Source organism: Ciona robusta, chromosome 2, assembly GCF_009617815.1.
Source record: "Ciona robusta chromosome 2, ASM961781v2".
Taxonomy (NCBI): domain Eukaryota; kingdom Metazoa; phylum Chordata; class Ascidiacea; order Phlebobranchia; family Cionidae; genus Ciona; species Ciona robusta.
The window spans coordinates 3494798-3520373 of NC_143236.1; the positions used below are offsets into that span (position 1 = coordinate 3494798).

The 25576-nt window shown below is 35.8% G+C and overlaps 2 protein-coding genes across 3 annotated transcripts; both read left to right on the forward strand.

The window, feature by feature from the left end:
* The first annotated feature begins 40 nt into the window (after positions 1 to 40).
* LOC149740213 (folate receptor gamma-like) lies at positions 41 to 4598 on the forward strand. Its single transcript, XM_089872055.1, has 8 exons — positions 41 to 109; positions 319 to 504; positions 768 to 956; positions 1247 to 1385; positions 1826 to 1989; positions 2226 to 2265; positions 2447 to 2554; positions 2888 to 4598. The coding sequence occupies exons 2-8, from the start codon at positions 343 to 345 to the stop codon at positions 3100 to 3102; spliced, it is 1017 nt and encodes a 338-aa protein (XP_089728181.1). The 5' UTR covers positions 41 to 109; positions 319 to 342; the 3' UTR covers positions 3103 to 4598.
* A 350-nt stretch (positions 4599 to 4948) lies between these two features.
* LOC149740214 (uncharacterized) lies at positions 4949 to 25467 on the forward strand. Of its 2 annotated transcripts, XM_089872040.1 has the most exons (23): positions 4949 to 5768; positions 6572 to 6686; positions 14456 to 14609; positions 14910 to 15003; positions 15091 to 15203; positions 15354 to 15400; positions 15811 to 15873; positions 16530 to 16610; positions 16967 to 17003; positions 17092 to 17131; positions 17538 to 17708; positions 17777 to 17886; positions 17945 to 18942; positions 18996 to 19142; positions 19447 to 19535; positions 19849 to 19957; positions 20550 to 20641; positions 21204 to 21388; positions 21697 to 21832; positions 22293 to 22386; positions 22625 to 22795; positions 23222 to 23393; positions 23678 to 25467. In XM_089872040.1, the coding sequence occupies exons 1-23, from the start codon at positions 5755 to 5757 to the stop codon at positions 23803 to 23805; spliced, it is 3360 nt and encodes a 1119-aa protein (XP_089728166.1). In that variant the 5' UTR covers positions 4949 to 5754; the 3' UTR covers positions 23806 to 25467. The 2 variants fall into 2 exon arrangements, with proteins under 2 accessions (XP_089728166.1, XP_089728167.1); XM_089872041.1 differs by lacking the exons at positions 4949 to 5768; positions 6572 to 6686 and adding an exon at positions 7613 to 14209.
* The last annotated feature ends 109 nt before the right edge of the window (positions 25468 to 25576 follow it).

The following is a 25576-nucleotide window of genomic DNA, read 5'->3' on the forward strand; positions in this document are numbered from 1 at the left end:
GTTATTGTTGTTTTAAATTTCTATGCTGACCACGCTTAATTTTATACGATTTCTGTGCTGTAAAAATACAACAAAATTTTAACATTTTTGTCAACCTTAATTTAAAGTGGTAAGACAGTTTTAATTTTTTTTATATATTTTTTTCTTGTTATTGCGGGTTAACCAAAGCTGCATTAAATTAACAATGTTCAATCGGCTATGTAACAGTTACTACGGAGGTATGGCTGGTTAAATGATTGTGTTGTTTTTCTGTTGTTGCCTATATGGTTAATTAAAATATGCAATTAAACCAGCAAAATTGTTTTAAAATCTTCTTAGATACGTTAATTTTGTGCAAGAGTCATGTTCACTGTACGATTATCATCAATGTTTGTGCTTTTATGCTTTCTGTACACATGTGTGTTGGTTGATGGAAGTGACAAGAAAGAAACAGACGTTTTAAACACCTGTCTTAGTTCAAAGCACCATAAAACTCAACCGGGACCAGAAGACAACTTGTTCAAAGTATATTAACTTGTAGAATTGTTGTAGCCATCCAGTAACTGAATAATGCATCATTTATGTTTCTACTTTTATGTCTTATTTCATAAAACTAAACATTTTTTAAATGACCTAATGTATTGTCGAGTCAATCTTTTATAAAACTGTCTATGATTTGTTAGTTAAGATTTAATCAACCATGTAACCATACAAATAGATGGTTTATTATTTTTATAAACCCTAATTGTACTGTCATTAATTTAGTAATTGATCAATTTATTTGACAGTGCTCTGCATGGCTGAACAATTCTTGTTGCACGAACTACACAGCGCAATATGTGCACGGGGATGGACAACCGCTTTATAACCTTAATTTCAGCCACTGTGCTCCTATGTCAGACAAGTGCAGGAATCATTTCACCAACAACAATTGCTTCTATGAATGCTCCCCTTACTTGGGGCCATGGATTACACCGGTATAAAAATATACTGAAATAAATTCCCATTAGTTTTTTTTTGTTTATGTTTACAGGTTATATCACAGAAACAGCAGTAGGGCTATAGATATTAAAGTTTAATAAATTTATTTTAGCAAACTGAAGTTTAAAATTTTGGAAGAACCAAACTGAATCAAACATACAAAGTCTGTGAACATTGCATTTCTGGAATAGGGTAATTTGGGCCGATATATCTGTTAAACTCTAATTCCTCATCTCACCCTTTTAAAACAGAATTTTATGAACATCTTTATTCTTAATAAATGCAGCAAAAGTTGTCGTACCGTCATGAGCGAATGTACAAAGTTCCACTTTGTGCAAGTCAATGCAACGCATGGTGGCAAGACTGTAAGGATGAATCAACTTGTGTAGAAAACTGGTCAACTGGATTTAAATGGGATAAAAGTGGTAAATTATACTGTATGAAAGATTCACATTAAACAAAATTATATATTATACAACATTAAAAAATTTATTATAGTTCTTTATATATATTTGCATATATTTATATATATATATATATATACTATATCTTTTCTTAAATGTTGTAGCTTATATGTTTTTTCTTTAAATATATGCATATATTCGTATATAATTAATATATAATAATAATTATTATAGGATATAAATATAACATATGCATGTAAAGATCTTTTGTGGTATAGTCAATTTTTCTTTTTGTAGATGTGTCAGTTTTTGGTTAACTGTTAAATTAGGACATTCATCACAGCAATTTTACCTGAAATGCATTATATCTATCAATTTCCGTTCACTCACTGCATTGAAATGCTGCTCTTACTATGAAACAATAACGTTGCAACTAGTAGCAGTTCCCTTATATTTTCCAGGAAATCATTGCCCAAGGAACACAGTATGTCGCCCATTTACCAGCGTATACCACAATGCAAGCCACTTCTGCGAAACAGTGTGGGGACCTGATGACTTTGTAGTGACACCTGACCACAACTATTGTATGAAGTTATCTTTCACAGGACCTAACCCCAATGTAGAGGTAAAAAAAAAACAAAAAAAAACGCCATTTATTTATTTTACATTTTTCGTATAAAATTCTGTTTTTGTGTATGATAATCTATTCTATATACGTGGTGCCTAATCCTGGTGAGGTTTAGGCCAGACTAGGCCATTACTCAAGTCTAAAAGTAGTCAAAAAATATAAAGTGTATTTTTGTGGTAATTTGTGCTGGTTATAGTTGATAAACTGACATATTTTTCTATTTATTTCCATAGGTGGCCTACCACTATGCTCTAAAAAAGCATCTTATAAAAGGTAAGATGTATGTGTGTGATGTGGTCTAAACCATCCTAATCATATATTCCATTAGCATTATCCATCACCATATATAAGCTATGCACGGCACGCATAAGCCAAGAAAGGCATTCCCTCTAGGGAGCATATTCCTTTGCGTAACCTTAATTAGCGTATCTCAACACACCGATGTCATTACCAGGCACTGCAGTCCCACCTTACAGCGAACCGCCAAAAATTCCACCCCTTCAAGTACAAGGAACAATATTCAGTGTTGTAATTGGCTCCATTATTATCATTGTTGTTATTGGTAAGTGGTATTATGTTGCATTAAAGAGTAGGCCTAATGCCTAAACAAGTTTTTTTGTTTTTATTCCCCTTATACTAATTCGCACTTGATGTTTTCCTTTTGTTTAATATTATTCGTATTAAATTGATTCTTTTTTCTGTGCTTCTGATTGTACACATACATGAACAAAATGTGAATAAATTATAGATGTACTTCTTGATCAATATTTCAGTTTTCAAATCCTGTACTAATGCGGGAAAACATCTTTTAATGCATCTTACATTGCATCCATATCTAAGCATTGTTTTAACTTTTAAATTTTTTATTCTCTTTAATTTTGTTTCCATATTTCAGCTCTGTTGATCTTTGTTGGCTTAAAGCGCTACCGTGGCACGCTTTTCCATCACCAGGGGGTGCCGATGAGGTTTCGTAACTTACTCCGCTCCTCACGGCAGTCAGCGATGGTTACACGATCTGACCCTGGAGCCGAGATGTCTTTTATGCAATATGAGGAGGAAGAGGAAGAAGATAATCCTGAGATGAACGGTTCTCTTCGTCTTGATTTATGATGGACTTCCAATCCCGGCAAAGCTTTAATAAGTTTTACTTATGGTGGTTTAATTTGTAATGCTGTATCTAGTCTTTGGCTTTTTGGTCAATATGTCGATGGTCCTTGACTGCTTGGCTATTGCAAGCTTGGGGTATTTTATTCTGTTCCACTTTGTTTATATTCTTTTGTGTGCGGCAGCTTCTTATTTTCTAATGCAACACTGTTTAAGTATTGTAGACAATTTTTCTAACTGTTATCACTAATGTACAACCAGCTATTTAAATTACTGAGTTTTACTAACTCTAACAACATGTAATATTAAACCTTAAAGCACATTTATAGTTTTGCTGTGATAAATATCATTTTTGCTTTTGTTAGGGTACCATCCTATCTATTTGTGACGGTACTTTTTGTTTAAAATATATGAACTCTACTTCCACATTCATCGCAGCAATTTTCTAAAATCCGTGTCAACATTTTTTTAATGTAAATATTATCAAGACCCAGTTTCGCATTTGAATGGTTGTATAAAATATTGCATCATTTATTAAAGTAAGTTCAGTATAAATTTCAATCTTTTTATGTAATCTGTTTCCATCTTCAAAATTTCTGTTGTATCTTGAACTACATTTCACTATCTGCAACATTATTTCACGCCATTTAGTCCATAATGTCTGTGTAAACATATCAACACACATGTATTCTTAGTTCATTTCTTCACACATGTACAACCATCATGGTTAGTATAGAGAAATGCCATTTGATCTAACCATGTTTTACATAAGAAGCCAAAACTTTATATACCTTCTTTCATTCTGTCGCAAAGACTATGCATTCTAAACTTTACCACCAAAATGCTTATTTATTTTCCTAAATTTTAAAATTAAATTTAAATGCCAATTTATACACAACTAAACTAAAATTACCAAAACGTCCATACACAATGAAAATATTCTTTACCTTTAAACCGTAAGTTTTTCAGCACTGCCGGATAAAAACCTTGTAAAACTAATTTTATTTTAAACTTCTTGATATTTTAATTTGCTGTTTATTTGTGTCTTGGTTCATTTTATGTACACAGTAATTTTTTACCAAGTTTCTTGAGTTTCTCCTCAACTTTGTTATTAGTTATTTTGCATTTGTTTATTGTTGGAGGCCATGCCAATGCTAGACTACAGTTTAATATTAACCCCAATTACTCTTTGGCACATTCTGTATGCAATTCCTCTATTGTTATGTGCCCGAGATAAACTAATGAGTGATAGCAGAAAATAGTCGTCTAGATTTGAATGCTTTGTTTTTATAAGTAAAATATTCATGTTCCTTGTAACTGAAACTGTTGTATATATGTTTAAATTTATACCTGCGTTTATTTGGTGCTGGCTTTGTTTGGTTTTATTTTATTTTTTCTATATCTTTTCAAATTCTGGAAGTTTAGTAATTTGTAAATATCGTGAATAATCAGATTGTGATACTGTGTTAAAAAACAATGTATTAATACAGTTGCCAATGTAACAGTTTTGTGTTTTCTACTGTTATAAGTACTGTTATATTACCCTGAAGTAGAAAAAAACATGTAGAACTGTTAGTTTATGTCTATTAGTGTTTACCATCTGTTTATTTTAATTTAGTCATCCAAAATTTAACTTAGCCAGGTTTATATAACATTTAGACTTTTAGTAAGCTTAAAAAATATAGAAGCCACAAAAAGAAACAAATCGTCTGCGTAATTTTTGACCTTTTTAAAAAAACAATATGCATCCCTTTTGGAACAAAATCCAAATATGCCGACGGTGTTTATCGGGGAACGTTTATCGTTAAGGTTCACTGAGCGGTGTTTGACCTCATCAACTCTTCGGTTCTTGTAAACTGGCAGTTTTGAGTTCCGAATGAGACATGTTTGTTTCAGGATTGCTGTTACACACGATCGTAAACAATTTAACGGCTGTTTACATTTACTATTACATATGTATGTGGTTAGATTGAGTTTAATAACGTAGCTAAGCTCTTGATTTTCGTTTGTAGTGTATAAACTATTATAAAATACCTGTTACATAGTGCCATAGTGGGTTGTAAATTTCACCAGGAGGCAGGAACCATGTTAAGTCAGTAAAATGTTGATTAACCCTGTATGTTTGGTATAAAGCTTTAGTTACACTTGTTTAATACACCATAACTTAACCTTTCTATAAGGTATGAATTGTCGCTATAATTCATTCAGAATTTAAAGGTGTGTTTTACAGAGTAACGTATTGTACAAAGCTGTTAAACTTAAACAGTTTTATTGTGATTTTTTTTTTCTTACTTGTGCCATCATTTTTTTATTACTTGTGCCATATTTCACACCATACAGGGCCTTTTTCTTCTTTTTTACAACAATTCTGACTGTCTTCATTATTGTAGTCATTGTTAAATTGTATAACCATCAGCACAGATGAGATATATGAATCATTAGCATGTTAAAAATGTTATTTTTTCTGCAGATTTCAATTTTATGAAAATAGCAATCATGGGCCAAAATTAGTGAAATTGCGTTTAGACTTCTGATCAATTCTATCAAAAGTCCTTAAAATGACATTGTGTGAAACCAAGTGAACTATTCTGTTTATGAGTTTTCTTCGTGTAGAAGAGGCTGCCTACCACCAGCCTGACAAAGCCAGCTCAACATAAAATGGCACACACAAGGTATAATCTACTTTGGTTAGTTTTACTGACTACAATACTCAAACTTTTTTGTATTTTAATTTATATACATATAAATTTTTAAACACTGTATAAAAATAGTTGGATAAAAAGTACAAAGTACCAATACATATATTATAGGCCTATATTATATATATGTATTTATATATACTAGTTTTAAGATATGAATATATCAAAAAGTGTATCATAAAATTACATTTTGTTTATTGTTTTGCATTTCAAGTGATGTTCATTCATCATTATGTTTAAAAATAAATACAGCGTTCATGTAAAGCTTAATGCAAGTTATCAAGCCGTAAAAGTGTTGTTTGCGTTAATAAATCATTTTGCCAACTATTAGCTGCACTACACTGTGTATGCTGAGCCCTTATTTCCTGTCTTTGTTATTGATAGGAAACCATATGGATTGGGTGCTTGCAGTATAGCAAGGAATATTCTAAAGCCTTGCCTTTTGTATTGTATCTATTATTCAATAAAAATTTCTATGGTAATTGTCCTCAACTTCAGAATAGCACTTTATTGCTATTGATTGACTTGTTTTGATCAACCGCTCCTGGAAAACAAACCATAATAATGTATCAAAATAAAAACGACTACCCTGCCACGTTGGATAAATTTTAAGCAGCATATAATATGGATAATGTAACTCGCACTTTAATATACTAAAAATGCTTGGATGGTGTCATTCTCAAGTTTTATCAAGACAAAACCCAATTCACCAGACTAATGCTGTAATTATTACTAGAAAATTTTAATTGAATTAATTTATTCATTTTTCTCCACAGTGGTTCATCTGCTATTCATGCAGATCGCCGCAGAGAGCGCATGCGTCGTGGCGAGCTTGCTGCCCAACCAGAGGAGGATATTCCGTCATTTCCTTCGGAGCCACGAAGGATAACTGTAAGTGCGGTATTTAAACTTGCTGATTAATCATTAAACCACAGTGTGCCTTTTCATTGCTTCAAATAGAGTTTGGAGGCCCAATAGCATTACTTCTAAGATTTTGTATGAGTTGTTTGAATATTAGTTAAGTTCTAGTCAGATTTAGAGCAATTCTGGAAGATTTGGTTTTAACTAATATTTTATATCCTAACAAGTATTGTACCTGTGCAACATTAGGTCTAAATTCATAATTGAGATTTGTGTAAGTTTTACTGGAAGCATACAATTGTATAGGCTGTGTCTTTTTATTTAACCAATTATATGGAGGAGAATAGCCTCAAGGGATAGTTTGTAACTCCCAGTGCTTGCTTATGTATATATATGCTGATTACTGAGTAACAACTTGCTTTGCGAGATTTAACACTCCCTTGATATGGTTATTAAGGTCAGGCCAAATCCAATCACGAATGCATTTGAGAGCTACTAAGTACAGTTGATTAACATCCTCTCTATATTAAATTCCACGGCAGTGGACTTTATTGTACACAGTTCACGAAGTGTGCCTAATTATGACTAAGTATACTTGCCTAACAACATAATATCTATGTTGGGGGACAGCAATGGCATGAGTAGTTCTCCTTCTGCTCTTTCTACCTAACATGATAAAAACGATGTTGGGTTTGTTTGCAGTGTGTTGTTAGGCTGCATGGTCCAATTCAAGTGTTTGTACTGTCCCTTCTCAAGCACTTTGTAGGGTGGTGAACTCAGCCGAAAAAAATAGACTGACATAATATATATACTCTTATGTGTGCATGTTACATTATTTTTATCTGTCATGTATTTTTTTTATCTGTCATGTAAACTTAGAAATAAGAAGTTAATTAGGCTATCCAATGTTATAAGATATATATAATATATAATCATAGGCCTATAATATACATATTATTTTTTGGTATACTTTAAAAATTCAGGACCATTTATTATAAAATGTTGATTTTTTGATTGAAAAGTGTCAAAATATGTTTGCTGTTCCAGTAAAACCACCTCATAACACGATGAATTGATCATGTCATGTCTTGTAGTTTCCCACTTATTTCTTAAGGCCCAAGTTTTTTAAATTTGTTAGGACGTGTTCCACCCTTGTGGTGCTTTTTGTGACATATAACGATACTGGCCTGCATCATTTAACACAGAATTTATCGTGGCACAGGAAATGGCATGTGTCGTAATACTGATGTGTATTCTGTGATATATTTGGTTAACTACTGGTTGTGTAAGATCTGAGTAATATACACACCTTCATTACAAGCTGTTATGGCCGTCATATGACATCATACCGCTCACGCAATTTTTTTTCAAGCAAACTGTATGACGTCTCTTGTCAATCAATAGTTTATTAACAGACAATGGCCAGTTGAACCATCTATATCACTGGACATTTCCCATGCCATGTTTTAGTATGAGTTAATTATGTACTTGCCTAACAAACGCGGGTTGTTTCAATACAGTTGCTAGTATGTTTACGCAGTAGCGCCACAGTTTATCGCCTGAATTAGTCAGAGCCTCGGCATGAAGCAATCACATTCATCTCACGCGGTTGTCGAAACTTACATTGTTTGTTTGTTTAGCGCGTTCGCCCATCCTGCTCAAAGGTGGTATCGAGTATGTATCCCTTTTGTTTAACCACCGCCGATTGCCGGATTTGTGCTTCGTATGAGGGAGAGTAAAGCCTTCATCCCAGGTAGATAGATAATGCCGCCATAATCAATGGAGCCAGACTTGACCCCTCCATTGTATGGCGCCTGAATGACGTAGACCTATGTTTGTTTTCTGCCGACGTCAGCCAGCACCACATATCGGCTTAAGTAAGCCAATACGCGCTTTTGAACTTGCATTTGACAAATCTTTAGTAAACACCGCGTCACAACCACGACTCTTTAGCCTATAAATCAGCGAAAAATATTGTGCGTTTGCCGTTTTCTAACAACAACTTGGAAGATCGCGTCTAACTTTGGCTGTGACGTACGGCGTATAGTTTTGTGGTTTATCAACATCCGCACTAAAGTTCTATATTAAGTTATTGTTCTTACACTCTGACGCATCATTGCGCTTGTCAGTTTTTTTTGTATACAAACACCTTTTGTGTTGGAGCGGCTGTATGAACTGCAGTAACAGCAATCTCGGCGCCAATCGTCGATGTCAAACGTAATTTATTCTCACTCGATCCAATTCGTCTTCGCTGCCAACTGTTTGCCGCAACGCGTTTGAATTGTCCAATTTGTAACTCGCCTATTTGCAAATGCTCTCACTTGAAATGCTAAAATTACCGTGTTGTCTCCGATACCATCATTCCCCGTGATCGTATCATTCGATATATCATATATTCTGCCAAGGTGTTTTACCGACTTGCATAATTCCATGCTTTAAAACAGCTCGCGGCAAATTGCCTTATTCCTCCACGATTAGGTCTCACTATAGCAACAAGCATCTTCGTAATAGACGTATCACTCATTACCAATAGCTTGCCGACACTTAATTTACGTCACATGCATATTATCACCCCCAGGTAATCGGGACCGCTTTTACCATGGTCCATTTCCAACGCTGTTTTCCCGAATCCCTACACTCCAGTTTGGTGTTATGCAAAGCTTATGTTTCGATACGTTGACGCACCCGTTTCTATGATTTCAACATGTGGTTTCATAACATTTGTTCGTGTTGACACCCATACCTAAATAGGATAGCTATTCTTTACGCTTGAGCTTGCCAGTTTAATTGTTAACATTTATTTTAATCGCTACCGGTTAATACAAATGCAGCATCTGCATTGTGTTTGCACTATTGTTCATTGTATCTCTGTGGCAAAGGGGCTGCGTAATATTTCCGCATTTTCTTTTATTGTAGACGTTCGCCGCCTAATGTTCCGGTGTCGTGCCAGCTGTTAATGCTTTACAGTTTCCCATCTATACGGCTTGCAGAGAGCATAGCTATGTTTGGTTCAATGTGCTCAGTTCGAAGCGTCTATTCTTGTATACCAGCTCTATCAATAAACTCGCGAGCAAATTGTTTAAACGTTCGTCGCAATTTTATATTGTGTGAGAAAACTCACAAGTGTGTTGCCAGGTATTGTTTAGAACGCGCCATGTTCCGTGTGACTTGCACCATCTTTATAATTAACACGCCAACTTTACGTGTAAACAAATCATGCCGTCGCTGAGGTTAACTTTATTGAGTTTTATTGTTCACTTTGACGAATCGCTGCGTCGTTGCGTCATATTGACATCAGTGCTTAAGGAGAATATAACTTTCTCTATTTACCGAGAGGCCAACCCGCACCGCGGTTTAGTTGGATCATGCTATTCATTTTTCGACTGGTTAAGTCTTCAGTGAAACCAGATGCTTAAATAAACTTTTTTACACTGTAAAACCGTTTAATACAGTGTACTGCCGGTCACATTCTGTTAACTCGGTTCACCTGTAAGATGATGTTTCACCCTTGATCGTCACGACTTACCGCTTTAAATTTATCGATTTCTCCTAAACTGTGTCTTTCAAGCATTGTGGTTATGTCGAGGCGCACCTGGTCGGCATATTTCTGTGTGTGTGTGTGTGTGTGCGTGGACGAATGTCAAATACACCCTGAGACGATTGTTGTGGCGAGCCTTCTGTGATCCGTGTGACTGGGCGGCGAAAAATTGATAACGAGTTCCATAGAATCAACATATGTTGTTAAATATCGGTGATAAGTCGTTTGCTCGTTCCGCCACCCAAATGAACATTGTATGCAGCAACTACTATAGCGCCGTATGGATTACTTCCTGTAAAGCAAGCGACCGTTTTGCACAAACGTTCTAGCGCTCTTTGCCTGAGCTTCCCCCAGCTGTTTTTGTTTACCATCCTTAAGCAGAAACGATCAGTTTAACTGCTAATCCGTATGTATCAACTCAACGACCCAACAGGCAATATACTCAGTACACAGTTCTTTATGTTGGGTAAAGTAAAGTGACGATTTAAATAAAAAACACCTAAGCGTGAGTCACATTGATTGGACCATATCTTTCATCGACTCGGATTTAGTTGTTCGCCTTTACATAAGGCTGAATACTGTAGCGACAAGAAAGTCTTGTGTAACGTCGAAGAAAGTCTTGTATAGCGTCGAAAATGTTCCTTTTAAAATCCAGTCGTAGCCAAGGCAGTGATAGGGCATCATGTATTTTCTGCGGTCTTCGAAAGAGGTTCCGGTTGACTTGCGGTGTGAAGGCAGTACCAGAGTAGTTGACTAAAAATCCCGAATTCAATACATTAAGTCGTACGGTATATAGTTTTATGTGCAAGGTAGGTGTAAGAAGTTCGAGTTGGTATATATAACACGTTCTGTGTCAATCGTATGCGTATGACACATTCGCCATATCGAGTCAATTACTTTTATTGAGTCAGTTGTGCAAGCGATTTCCAGGTGAATTATGTACGTCACAATGCCACCAGTTATGAGCTCACAATGGGCATTGTTATCCAGGTACCACTAGAACAGGGTATTCCCACAAGCCGCGAAACTTATCGCGTCTTACAGTCGCACCTTTTATAAAGAAATAACTGCCTTTGTTCATCGAAACCAACAATGTAATGCTGTTTCCGCTACTAGAGTTTCATAATCGAGTGATCTGAAAACGTCAGAACCAATTGTTCCGAATGAGCATCTCGGCCATGGATTAGTTCGGTTATTTTTGTTCGTCCCGGAAGCGCAACACGAGTGGCTGATTAGCTCAGCTAATTCGTTCGGTGAAATTAAGCACGCGATATGCTCATGAGTCTCATTGTTTTTAAATAGATGACATTAAGGACTTCGGTTTACTGGAAACTCTTGATGTGGATTTGCTGTACACACCGTAAACAGTAGTTAATGTCATATGGGTAGTAAAGTGTTTTTTTACGACTTGACGTGTATAACAATATGTTTATTCTTGTCGTTCTCACACCCCAACCACCAAACATAGTTTTAAATTGGGTTAACTTTGCCGTGACAGCTGTCGCCCGACTTGGTCCATTGTTGCACGCTCTTGATACGTGTGTGACGTCACACAAGAGTTTGTTTGCGAATTCGTGGCTCTTTATCTTGGCATTGACGTAATTCACATCTTTCGCTGTGGATGCCCGAGAACCCGGATAGCAACCGAACCAGTATTAACTCTTTAGTGTACTTTCCCCGTACCCGGACGTAGCTCACAACGAAGCCACCACTTCATTAAAATCCCCGACACGCTTCCCATTCCTTTTATGATGCCCTGACCGCCCGAAACCTAATTCGAGAACATTCTTGTGTGAATTTTCTATCACCCCGTGGCCGGACGTTGCTTGTAATTTCACGACGTTCCATTTTACAATCAGCTGCTTTTACAGTGCCGAGGAGACACACGAATACGTTTGATTACTCACACTGCGGCCTGATGTTCCGCCTATAGCTCAAGTCGACGGGTACAGCTGTTTTACGACACACCTATAATTAGACGCACTTCGTAGCACGTTTTATGTTCCTAATCCAGCTCTTCGTAAAACAATACACTCGATATTAAAGTTTCGTTTTATGCTTGCTTTAGCCGACCGCATAGCCGTGTATATTTGCAATTTGTATTTAATTTAACTTTAACTGTATATTACCATACAGCTAACTAGGTTGCGTCCTATTATGAATATAATTGGCATACAGGCGTACCGTAATACGGAGTTTGATTGCAAGAGGGACCGTGGTGGAATGAATTATATATGATTGTAGACCATTACCGCGCCTATTACAAGACAATCTATTACATTGAAACTCTCGGTCAAACCAACCAAGAAATGTTGATATTTTTAAACACCGCGTTGGCTTCTGTAATTTATTTCTGACATCGACACCGCATGTTCCAATTTGTGTTCCATCTGTTCTTAATTACCGTCGTCACATACCGATTAATGTTATCCACTCCCACGACTTCAAGGCCAACTCCCCCTTTGCTTTTGTTTAAATAGTTTAGTCATAATTCCGCTGCAGGCTCCGTCGCCGTCGGAAATCCCGAACGGCAATTTTAGATACACCTGAAATACCCATCGTAAAATTGCCCGCGGTGGTCGAACTGAGCAATTCGCCGTTGTTTACAAATCCACTATCGTAATATTGCCGTTTATCTGAGTTCCTGGTTCGCGGCAAGTACCTGGTAGGGAGCACACTGTTTACAAACCGCTAACAGCTTGGCGTGCGCTTCAATTACTTCTTCCCTTTTACGGGGCTTTAACAATACGGATTATATAAGAGATAATCTCCACCCCTTCCATACTTTTTCATTTGCATTGCGGTTGCTTGGCTCATGTTTGTCGGTCTTTAATTAATGTCAGTCATTAATGAGCTGAATCGGCCTTTGAGAAATGATTCATGGTCGTGGTGTTATCAACGCACGCGCTGCGGCCATGCCCCGCCGGTACTGTCTGTCTGTGCTGCCCAACAGTCTTCATTTGCTTACATGCCCAATATATCTTGGCTTTATGAAAGATTCATACATTTCGTGCGTGTCTGGCCACCATGTTTGTTTTTAAATTCCCGGTTTAGTTCGATGTGGACGACGACGCGTTATTGGTCATAAACAAGACTCCTATGTCGTCGTAGTGAGGGCTTGTTACACTGTTGCCTGAGGGCAACACACCTCAATTCATCCACCGGCCACAAGTCTAACCATAAAACTCAATAGGATCAATATAATACAAATAAAACGTATTTCAATCTTGTATATTGCCCTTAGTTAAAGGTTGTTCTTGTTAACAAGCTACCTAATACGTGTTACTTTCCTGTTTGGTTTCATTTCTATTATCAGTATATAAAACTACCTTTTATTCCCCATTCCTCCTATTTGTTGCAGAAGATATGTGACAGTTTTAAACTGTGGTATTTTATAATTGGTTATACCAAGAGATGAATTACTCCCCAGTTGCTTATATGACTCCCAAGTTAGGAGTGTCATGCTTTTCTGCTGGCCGTTTTGTTTAGCTGTCAACAGTCTTATTTGTCTTTGCCATAGGCTTACACAATGTAATAGAAAAGTGGCAGTGCAGGTAACCACCATTTCAAATATACTTTCATTTCAATTTTAGCTGTATTAGGTAGATTTTAAACTATAAATATGCCTTGTAATTCATAGCAGTTTATTTTTTATTGGCAGTCTGGTGTAGACTTAAACGATTAAAAGCTGTGTGGTGTAGACTGTGCCTTTGTCAACGAGGACACCAGTGACGTTGTATTTAAAACAAACTTTGATCTTTCGATTATCTCCATCACACTTGTTGCTTCATCAGTTTAATTTTCGCTTCTCAGGAATGCTTTGAATGTAGATTCTGTTTCCATGATAGACTTTAATAGGTGAAATCTTATCTGATGTTTCAGTGATGCTGTCTAATATTTGCTTATAACGTGGAGTTCTTTATTCAATTCAGGCAACCGTATAAGATGTTAGGGTCTTTAAAAATGTAAACTGAATTTTTTTGTTCTTGAAATGTGGGGTTCAAGATACATACAGGTGGTTATAATTACTCATTGTTCCTATTAGTTGCATATATATATATATTTATATATATCCATACACACAGGTGTATTGTCAGAATCAGATAAGTCCAAATTGCAGCTTGTGATTTTCCGCATGTAAATCTTTAAGCTTAAACAGGAGGAAAGGTATTGAAGAATAATGCATCATTATATAAAGCAATTTTCCTAAGTTGTATCCTTACTGTCATGCTCTATACATAAACCCACTACTTCCTGACAGGCTGAGAGGCAGGATTCGCTGACGAACCGCATCGAACACGTGCTCGGTGATATGAATGAGGTCCAGAAACATTTGGGAAGTGAACCAAATATTTGGCTTGGTACATCTAGAAACCAACAGAATCTGTCAAGGTCACAGACTTATCGAAATCAAGGTGACAGGATGTTAGGTGTTTCTATTTAAGTGAATCATTTATAAAGATTGTGTGGACTTAGTCATGGGGATTGCTTAGAGCAGATGCTGCCATTTCATATCACGATGTAAACAATTACCACGAGTACTCGGATTTTGCTACCTGGTAAAAAAGTTCTCAAACATTACACTGTGCCTGGTAAGAGCAGCAGCATAATAAAAGTTGTATACGTCATCTAGAATTAAATTGAGTTGTGCGGTTCATGTAATATGATCTATTATTTTAACCTAATGATGTTAATTAATTTTTCCGGAAATTTAGGGCCACAAAACCATTCATCTCGTTCTAAACCGCAATCAAATTCATCTGTGTATTCGCCAGGTCAAGAAAAATCTCAAATTGGCTCCAAAAGACGGTGAGTAAATTATCTAAGACACCATCTGAGGCACGTGTAGGCTCTTGGTTAAAGGCACGTTTTGATAATGTATTGATTTTATTTCAGCGATGAGTCAAGTCAGCAAAACAATTTCTACCCAAAATACCAATCCTCTAATTTGAGTCGACACAACCATAACAACAATACATCAGATCGTATTAGTTCAACTCCTCTGCCAGGTTTGCTTAATTTTTCTGTCCTTTTCACATGACAACGTTTATTGAAATGTCTACTTTACTAAAATGTCTAATTTACTTTCTTTGAGTCCGGATTCAAATTTTACATTAGCTTCATAAAATTATATTAAAATGCCCTTTTTCCATTTACAGATCACAAGGGCCGTTCAAAGTCACCAAGAAATGGTATTACTGAGCAGGTTGGTAGTCTTCATGTTTCATGCAGTGACTAAAATTCTTCAAATACAGGATGTACCAAACCTGTGCCCTTTTGTTGGCGCATGGAAATTAAATATCAAGTATTATAAAGGTTTTAGCTTGCATTGTATTCATTAAGCTGTACAATGTGTTACAAATCAATAAGATTATATACATAAGACCACTATCCAACATGACGCGGCATTGGTGTAGATGAGCATAACAGGTAGGAGCTTAATGCACACATGCAGTTGCCACTTTAAACGGGCCTTGCACCATTTTAAACAGAGCATTGTTTGAACAAGCGCAGGATTGTTGCTGTCACGCAGTGCTGGCTATTATGTATGCTTGTTGTTTTGTATGTTGATTCACAGTATCCTGTAACCTTAATAAATTATTTGAAAACTTGCAGGCTCACAACAGAGAGCGCTTACAAAGTGTGGATATGCCAGTGGCTGTGGAGAACATATTTAAGGTTGGTAGCTTTTACTGGCTTATCCTGGCTTTAACAGGATTATTCTAGTTCAGAGCCTCAATCATTAACAGAATGCCACCTGTTTAAGACCGAAATAGCAAAGATATTGGCATGTGGATTTCATGCATAGTAATCGAATCTCATTTCTTATCACTTCTCAATACCTCGACTTTCTAGTCTGAGTCATACCTTGCATAATGCTTAAATACTGCTTCACAGTAAAAATAGTTCCATTGCTCATGGCCCTTTATTTCTCATGGGGTTTCCATGTGCAGCTCATACCACATACCTGCTAGCTGATCATTTATTTATGAGGGAGTAGGCCCCAGTAAATCATCACAAAAGACATTCCAATCCTGAACAACAAACCAAGTGGAAGCAAAATATAATTACACAAAATAAGACAAATCTTTTCTTAAATGCGTATAATTTAAGATGAAATTCTCTCAGCTTATATGCTCCCAAAATCACTGAAGCATAAAGCTAAACAATAGAAATAAAATAAACATGTTTATCGCAATAACAAACATTATTAAATAATAGGGACCCTGTAAATAGGTAACACAAGCGACCTAACTAACATAGAAATCATGTTCAATAAAACAATAAAATGTTTTAAGTTAATGATTGCAAACAAAGTTTTTCCTCAATAACAGGAGATGCTTCAAATGAATGAACCACTCAGCGAAATTCAAACTCCAAACATTGGTCAGGAATTTAACTTTGTCAAATCAGAGGTAACTTTGGTGTTTACCTTTCTATATAAAGCTGTCAAAGCTGTCATAGACACTAAGTATATATAAAAAATAGTAAATTTGGGGGTGACATCGGTTTGTTAAAATGTAGTTACCCCCATTCACCCATAGCTGTCAAACATTAGACACATTATAAATTAATGTACAATATATTATGGCTCTGCTTGTTTGTATAGGGTCCTACCACCGAGGTAAAACCTATAGACTGCAAACCTTGGGTATCAAATGAAATGATGAAATTCTGTTTAAAAAATTTGGAGTAACATGTCACCCCTAGGCCCCAGTGTTACACCTGTGGTTGTCATAGCTTTAAATTTACTGATTTTTCTCATTTTTAGACCAAAATCAAAGAAGAGCCTAAAGAAAAATCCCATGGTAAGTCTACAGTGGCAATTTTAGTTTTGATTTTTAATTAAACTTTTGCAAATATCCTGACTAAAATTGCTTTGTTTATCTTTGACAGCTGTTCGGCCAGATCTGGAAGACAATGCTGCTACTATGAGGTAATAATGGGGTGAATGCACAACTATTGATTTCCAGCTGTCATTGAATGATCAATAATCAGTTCACAATGTTTTGTTCTATGTGTTTTTGATGAATTAAATGCCAACATTAACACATAGTGATAACACTTAAGTGGACATGGTCACATGGATTACACACTTGAAGATATTATCAAATTAATACATTTGTATGGTTCTATGTTAAAGTCATTTTTGAGACAATGCTGTGTTGTATTTATTCATACATCAAAATAAAAGTTTGTAATTTATCGGTCTTCTAAAATTGGCAGGTTTCGTTTAAATATGGGGTACCTTGTAACGAAAAAAACACATCATGGTGTTGGATGGTCTTTGAGAACCACTAGTGTAAATGTAATTATTGACAACTTTATACATCACGTTGCAGTAGCAGTGATGAGAACAGCAGCGATGAGTCTGACGAAGAGTCAGACGATAGTGATGCAGAGGAGGGGACTAACAAGTGGGTCCTCAGCGGGTATCTTGATGACTCAGCAGCTGCCAATGATTCGGTGACTGAGCAAAAACCTGAAGCTGCCAAGCAGAAAAACGCCGAAAGGTAAATTGCTGGTGTTTTTAATGTAAAAAAGTTAAAATATATATGGAAAATTTGTTTTTTTTTTGCAGTTCACACTCTTCTACGAGAAAAGCTGTCACAAGGGGACGCCCTAGTGAGCGGAAAAACTCGGTAGACACAAAAACTCGAAATTCTTCATCTAGGAGTTCTTCAGTAAAAGGTTTGAATAATAGTCTGTGTGGCAGGATCACAGTGTCAATTACCACATGCTCGTTTAGGTAAAACGGACGACAAGTCCAGTGAACGTTCAAAATCTGCTAGCAAAGGTCGGTTGGGTTCATCGCACAGATCTTCCCCTGTGAGGTCACAATCATTGCAACGACCAACAAAACCATCGTCAAAAGCTGTGCAGGACGTAAAACGTAACAACAACAAACAAAGTCCTCTTTCTGAGAGGAAGAGTCCTGTTCCCAAACCTCAGAGCAATGAACAATCAGCGAACAGGAATTGCAACAATTCCATGCTGTTCAGTGTCAGCAACGAAACTTCCAGCCAGACACCCAGTGACCAGAGACATCGAGTTGGACAAAAATCTCCGATGACGGCGATAAAAAATCATGGCCGCATCGCTGAGAAAAAACATCGGGGCGTTTCCCCATCCTCACAGTCTTCATCAGACTCCAGTTGTTCCGGATCGGAAGATGAAAAATCTCCGACCCGATGGAACAGCTTCCGCGAGCGCTCTAATTCTAGTTCTTCCAACAAACCATCCGTCCATAGTAAAAAGCAAAACAACTCAAAATCTTCAATTGACCGTAGGTCCGCCCCAAGTGCCCTTGCCAAGCCGGACATGGATCGTCGAAAACCTCCGAAACCGGATCAGTCAAACCTTCGACCTCCGATCTCCCAACACGATGTGAAACACCGCCATCCTAGATCCAACGAGTCAACTCCTACATCGCAGGAAACGAGGGAAGGTTCAGTTGCCAAACAACCAAACCCACAATCGAGACCAAAATCAAAGAAGTCTTCCAAACAAAGACGCAGTGTTTCATCTCCCGTTACCAATGAGCCAAAGCCATCAAGTTTCCCTTCATTATGGGTGAGGATACTTCCATCTTCAAGCAATGACCCAGAAGAATCTTACCCTGACACCCACGCACCAATGGACACTTTCCAACCTGAGCCACGCCCCCGATCATCCACCAATCGCACGGCAGCTGTATCTACAGGCAGTGAGACAGAAAAGCCATTACAAAGAGCAAAAAATGTCCAGGTACGACATTGTTTTACTTTTAGAGGATCAACTTTACACTATTAATTTCCCAGGTTGCTGTTGCTGCCAGCTCAAGCGACTGGTCACCCCGTACAGCAATGAACAAACGAAAACACAATCAGCCTTACGATTCCACTTCAGTTGCGGACCAGAAATCAAAACGAAGAAAACAAGAAACCCCATCACCAACCAACAGCCAGGTAAATATTTTAATGTTTATTTTGTATATTGACCATAAAAAACTATTTAATTTTTGGCCTATTATATGCAATTGTAAAAAATTCAATCGTTTCAGGCTATTTTACTTTAGTTTTATTACATGTTGCTAGCTAGTTCCTTTCCCACTTAGTGTATTGTAATACACGCACATACTACAGGTCTTTACATATTTAAACATTACCTAATCATAAATATAAAATGTTGTTCAAATTAATTTATTTCAACTCTGCTTTATTATGTTCATATTAAGCCAGGAGACCATATTAATATAACCTGATACAACAGGGTCGACAACCAACACACAGCATTGCAGCAAGCGAAAGCTCCCAACATTCACGTAAAGAAAACTTTCAATGGAAGGATAGAAGGAAAGGGTAAGTTTCAAGTAAAGAAAATAACTAAACGAAAAACAATAAAACGGTTTGTATTAGTTTCTTTTAAAAATAATTAATTAGTATATAGGTAATAACAAAACAGTTTTTTTAGTTTCGTTAAAAAGTAACCAAGTAATATATAAGCAACAACCAAACAATTTTATTACTAACTTCAAAAATAACAAATGTTAAAAATAAAACAAGTTGTTCTCGTTGTCTTAAACAAATATTAAAATAGTACATCATAACCAAACAGTTTTATAAGTACTACAAAAAATTATCAACATAATCTAAGTAAAATGATTTTTATTAGTTCCAGGTCACCACATAATCCAAGCTGGAACCAGGAACCAACTTACAACCAAAACCAACCATCCAGTTACCACGAACCAGCAAACAATATACGACCACCCCAAGTCAAGGTAACCATCATATATACTTTTAAAAATGTGAATACAATTTAAATTATTAGAAACTATTTTTATCTATAGGTATCTTGTTTTTTGTTTTTTTAACAAAATTTTAGGTGATACTGCTAAAATACAGTTACTCTCTCTTAGTTAGCAAACATAGATAATTTCATTGAATAATGTGTGTGAATGCAGTATATATGATGTTGCACCACTGTTTTAAAAGTTGGAGTAACATGTGGGCACCCCAAAACATCACGCCTATGTTTTATTTATAATTTGTGTTCATTTGCTTTTTTCTTTCGTTTACCTTTGTTCAATTTTAACATATCGCGTTTATAGCTTGGCGTATAGGTAACATAGTACCATTATATTTATACACATGTTAGCACACACTGCACACTGGTTACAGTTTTTTAATATATTAGTTCTATGTTCATATTACTTTACGTTTCATTAGCCATTATCATCAATCTAGTTAACACACAAACTGTTACACAAAAATAAAAATAGTTTACATTGTTGCAAAATACTCCATCCAACTTTTATAAGTAGGTCAGTTTTTTTAAGCCTGCATTTGTTTATCACTGGTAATGCTTTACAGCTGGAAACCTGCCAAAGCACTTCCCATTCTGCTTCAGCTGGTGTTGCTTCTATTGTTTCAGAACCTGATTCGAGTTGGCCTGAACAAGAAAAGTAAGAAATTATTAAATTAAACATAATTAGTTCAATACATGCCAATTATATTGGCACTTAGAATTTAATGAAGTTAATATTTAAGAACAAAGGTTTGAACCGAATGTGTAGGATAATTTCACATAATATGACTGTGTATTGTTTAGTGGGCCTGTATAATAATAATGAAAAAATCAGAAAATGAAAAAATGTATCTTAAACAATAAATCCTTATCTTTAATAAAGAACTAATATAAAAACTGTTTATTCAAAAAAATCAAACTTGATGTCAATGTATAGTAGGGTGGGGGAAGATAGGACACCTTTCATTCTATTTTCTCAACCCATTTGTTAGTAAAACAAAGAACATTCAAAGAATTATAAAACTGTTTCCTCACGACTCCCATAGACCACTTTTAATTGTTTAAAACACGATTAGGATATTTGGATATTATGTGCCAAAGGTGTCCCATCTTCTCTACCTCACTATAAAATCTTTTAAAATATCAGTAATACCAGGCAAACAAAGTGTTACTCTAGCAATACGCCATGAATGGGTGTTAATTGTTTCATTTATAATCAGGTTGCTGAAGTCGGATCAATACATGCGTGAGGGTAAGAGACTTAAGCATGAGGGAGATGCTTTCACTGACTCAAGGACTGGTCGTACAAGAGTGGGAGAATCGCTGAGTCGGGCTCTCGTTTATTACGATGCAGCTTTGTGTTTCATCATGAATGGCTATACCCTGGAACTCGAAAACGGAAATGGTAATTTTTTTATTTTTTTGGCAGATTTACTTACAGTGCTGCCACAGTGGTATGACATGTTCTATAAGTTTTGGAAAATCTTTATTAAAACTATTTTAATTATTACTATGCCTAACATAAGCATACTATGTGTGATACCTTGCAAATAATCAAATATACAACAATTAAAAAATTATTTCTCTAAAAACTAACTTTTAAAGGTACATAAATAGTCTTTAGAAGGTATATAATTAGTCATATAAATTAATTTCTACCCTACTCTAATTTTGGATATGTCTACTTTTTTCAATTAATGTAAAATTGTTTAGATCGTAATGAAAGTGGTTCTTCCCACTCACCCACTAGTATGTATCATCAAACCATTTCACTTATGGATTACATTCGAAAGATGAGACCACACGATGACACTGAAGAACTCGCATTTAAACGACTTAATTTATCATGGTGGGTTTTTGTAGTAATTGTTGCGTGGTACTCACATGCTGTTGCTCACTGGTTAGGCACTTGCATTTTAACTGAAGGTTATTAAGTACTATGCTTTGTCCATAGGCTTATTTGTTCTTGGGAAATACACTTAAAAGAATTGCTCTAACTCAGTAATCACTAATGAGTTGTAGCACCCATGCTGTTTGGGTGATATTAGCTCTCTTGTCTAAAACTTAAGTTTCCATGGCTTGTCACACTGTAGGACGTAGAATGAACAAAAAGTAGTGCAGACTGCAGTTCATGTACTTCACCCATTAATGTACATTATTTCATTGATCTGTTCCATGTGGGCAAGGTTCTGTGGTAAGCGAAGTCAAGGGACCTAATATATAGGCCTGAGTTGGCCTATTCCTTTATGGTATTGGCAATAGGTATGATATTAGTACTTAGAGAGAATTATAGATTATTTTCATTTCAGCATTCGTTCTCAAGCCCTTTTATTCTTACGTATTTACAAGTTAAAGAAAGATATTGCAAACAAATATTCTGAGATTTTAAACGACCAGTTCAAGGTGAGATTACTGTTTACTATTTGCTATTTTTTTAACAAAAATCAAATTTAAAAACTATAAAAAGTAATTTAAGAAAAAACAACGATCATAAATTTATAATAACAAACAAAAACAATTGACAAAAATTGAAATATTCTTTTTGAAAAAATTCATCTTCGGCTTTGTTTTAAAAAAAATTGTCTGTTTAAATAAAACCTATTATATATTCTTTTTATTTTAAATACATCTACATTTTCAGCAAACTGGTAATAAATCGAACCGTACCCCATCACCATGGCACAATGTAAGTGGACAGAATGTTGTTTCTCCCATGTCACCTGCCGTACCTTCACCTTATGGCATCACAATACCTGGACCTTCCCCAGTGGCTGGATCAACCAATTACGAGCCTGTGTCAAGCTCCACCCAGGTAATTATGATGTCATAATAGATAACTAGGAATAGTTTGTTCTGTCATAACAACACACTTGATCAAAGCATTTGCTGTCTAGTTTGATTTGATCTAGATTTAGCTGGAATTTTAGTTCAACAGATTTAATTTAGTCGGCTTGTTTTAAATTTGTAAAACTGTACTTGGCAGAAGCAAAAAAAATGATATAATTACATACATCATAAAATACAATATTTTTCATATGGTATTAATAATATTTATTGTTAATACAAGAGAGAGAAAGATGGTCAGCACACTATATTCTAAACCATCCCCACCCAATATACCATGTCTTTCAATTTAGTATTTAATTTTATATTATTATTTTCTTTAACTTTAAATATTTGAATTTATAAAGTTTTTTTTACACCAAAATTTTTGGAATTTATAATTTTTTCTACCCAGGTAAGCAAGATGACTTCCCCTCCAACTTCCAGCACGATCTCAGTTGCCCCAAAGCTCTATGACATCATAAAGCATTACCACTCGATCACCAGAAGCCTGATGCTTGCCCACGAGAAGTGGGAGCAAGCGGAAGCTCTTCAAAAGGAGCAAGTGCTCTCTGGAGGTGGCACCGGTAAGATGGCAATCATTTATGGTTTAGTTGTATAGTTCTCAAATAAAACTTTGTTTTTTATGTTCCAACATTGGTCTTCTAAACCTGTGTCTCTATTTAAGCGGCGCAGTGCTGTTTCAAATGATCATTTATAATATTTAAACTGTCTTTATGTAACACTGAAAATTGCTCATCTTAATTTTAGCTTATTTGTTCTCGTCTGATTTTTAGTTAATTAGAAATTTTTGTATATTAAAAAATTACTCAATTTTTTATTTTTTTAGATATGTTATTTTGTGTTTCAGATTTTTTCCGCAATGTTGAAACTCTATGTGGTCGCACACTGATGTTGCACAGCTCACTTCGAGATCTAGTCACTTATAACAAGGTTGTTTTGCATCAACTTCGAGCCATCAAGTCACCACACGATTAAGGCCACTGTGATATCACAATCAGTATTTATTTTACACAATCAAAGATCTATTGTTACAACATAATGAGCTTCATTACTTGGCCTTTTCTTCTGTTTCCCTTTTCCAACTGGCCTCCCATTATTCCATACATTGGTAAAAATTGCGCAACACTGGAGTGCACTCAACTTCATATATAATTAATTCCCAAGTTCTTTCACTTTTGAGGTAGTACCAGAGAAATTACGGTACCAACTGCACTTTAATAAGTTGGAACAACACCGAATCCAAGCCAGTGTTAATCTGCCTGTGACCACAGGGAGTTTTCTTTTCCTTAAATTCCTCTGCAGATGACTTGAAATTGAACTGGAACCCATTTTGTTGCAAAAAAGGACTTTCCCTGTTGAACAAGCTTCAATAGCAGAGGTTTCTTTGAAAAAGTTCAAACTTTCTTCCCGTTTCCTGGTCGCGGCCCTTGTTTCTCTTTCCAGCCCGTCTTGGGGCATTTCTTATCATGTCCGTATCTTTTCTGAGAAAAGAAGAAAAAAATCAAAACAAAAAAGCAGAAGAATATATATGTTGGAACCGCTTGTTACAGATGTGTCTTCTGTTCTGCACTTGTTGCTCAGTGCATGAGGATATATTGTAAGGAATACAGATTTATATACGGGTGCTTCTCTATTTCTCTTCTTTGTTCCTAGCCCCGTAGTTACTTTCGAAAATCTTCCCATTAGTTTCCATGGAGATGTGTTGGTTGCCATGGTGATGCAGTGGATTTTTGTTGGTGCTTGGGTTCACCTGTTAAAAAATACTGATGGACAAAAAAATAACTTATTACCGTTTTGTGTCTTATGCAAACTTGCTGCTCTTGGAAAAACTTGGAACACTAAATGCAAGAACAGTATGCTTATACCTTACTATTCTAAGCAATACCTGTTGGCAGTAGAGCTCACATAGTCCAAGTTTGCAACAGCTTTTATGTAATGTTAAACTGAGGACGATTTCTGTATCCTTATACTGAAGGATATGTAATATGCAATTCCTTCATTTCCTATTCCATAATAATATGGTATGCAAATCCAAATAATTATTGACAAATGCATTTGGTTAGGGGTTAGTAATTTTATCATTTTAAAAACTGTTTTACTAGAAATATATCCTGTAGGTGCATTTGCAGATTGCAGTACATGTTGAATTAAGACCACACCTTCACAATTTGCCAACCTTTTAAATACTTTAGAACAAGATTTTAATCCTTACCGTTTTAGTGCGGCCAGCAGACATGTCTTAGTTTAAATTTTGAAAATTATAATTTCCGCCAATTCCGTTCCAACTTACTTCGTTTTCCATCATCGTGTTTTGTTTCAATTCTGCTTTCATGTTACATGTATTCTATTAGCTATAAACTGGTACTTGGCAGTAATGGCTGCAAGAACTACTAAACCATACATTTTGGCTGTGTTCCGATTACTGTACTTTCGTATATATTACTTGACAATAGACACTAAACCCTTATGAAATAGTATTTAAAAAGTGTGGCACACACTGTTACATCTAACATATTTCTGCCTTTTATCTGCCTTAGCCCACATGTGTTGTCGCTGTACAAGTTTTTGTGTTTCATTTTTTTCGCAAGTATCAATAAGTTTGCTCTGTTTACAGCAAATAAATTTATGATAAAACTACGAATCTGTGTGTTTTCTCTAAAAAATGTATTATTAGATTATTGGTATGGGTTTTGATACAGAAGTTGGTTAATCAGAATTAGTCAGTCGCTGCATAATCATATTTTTC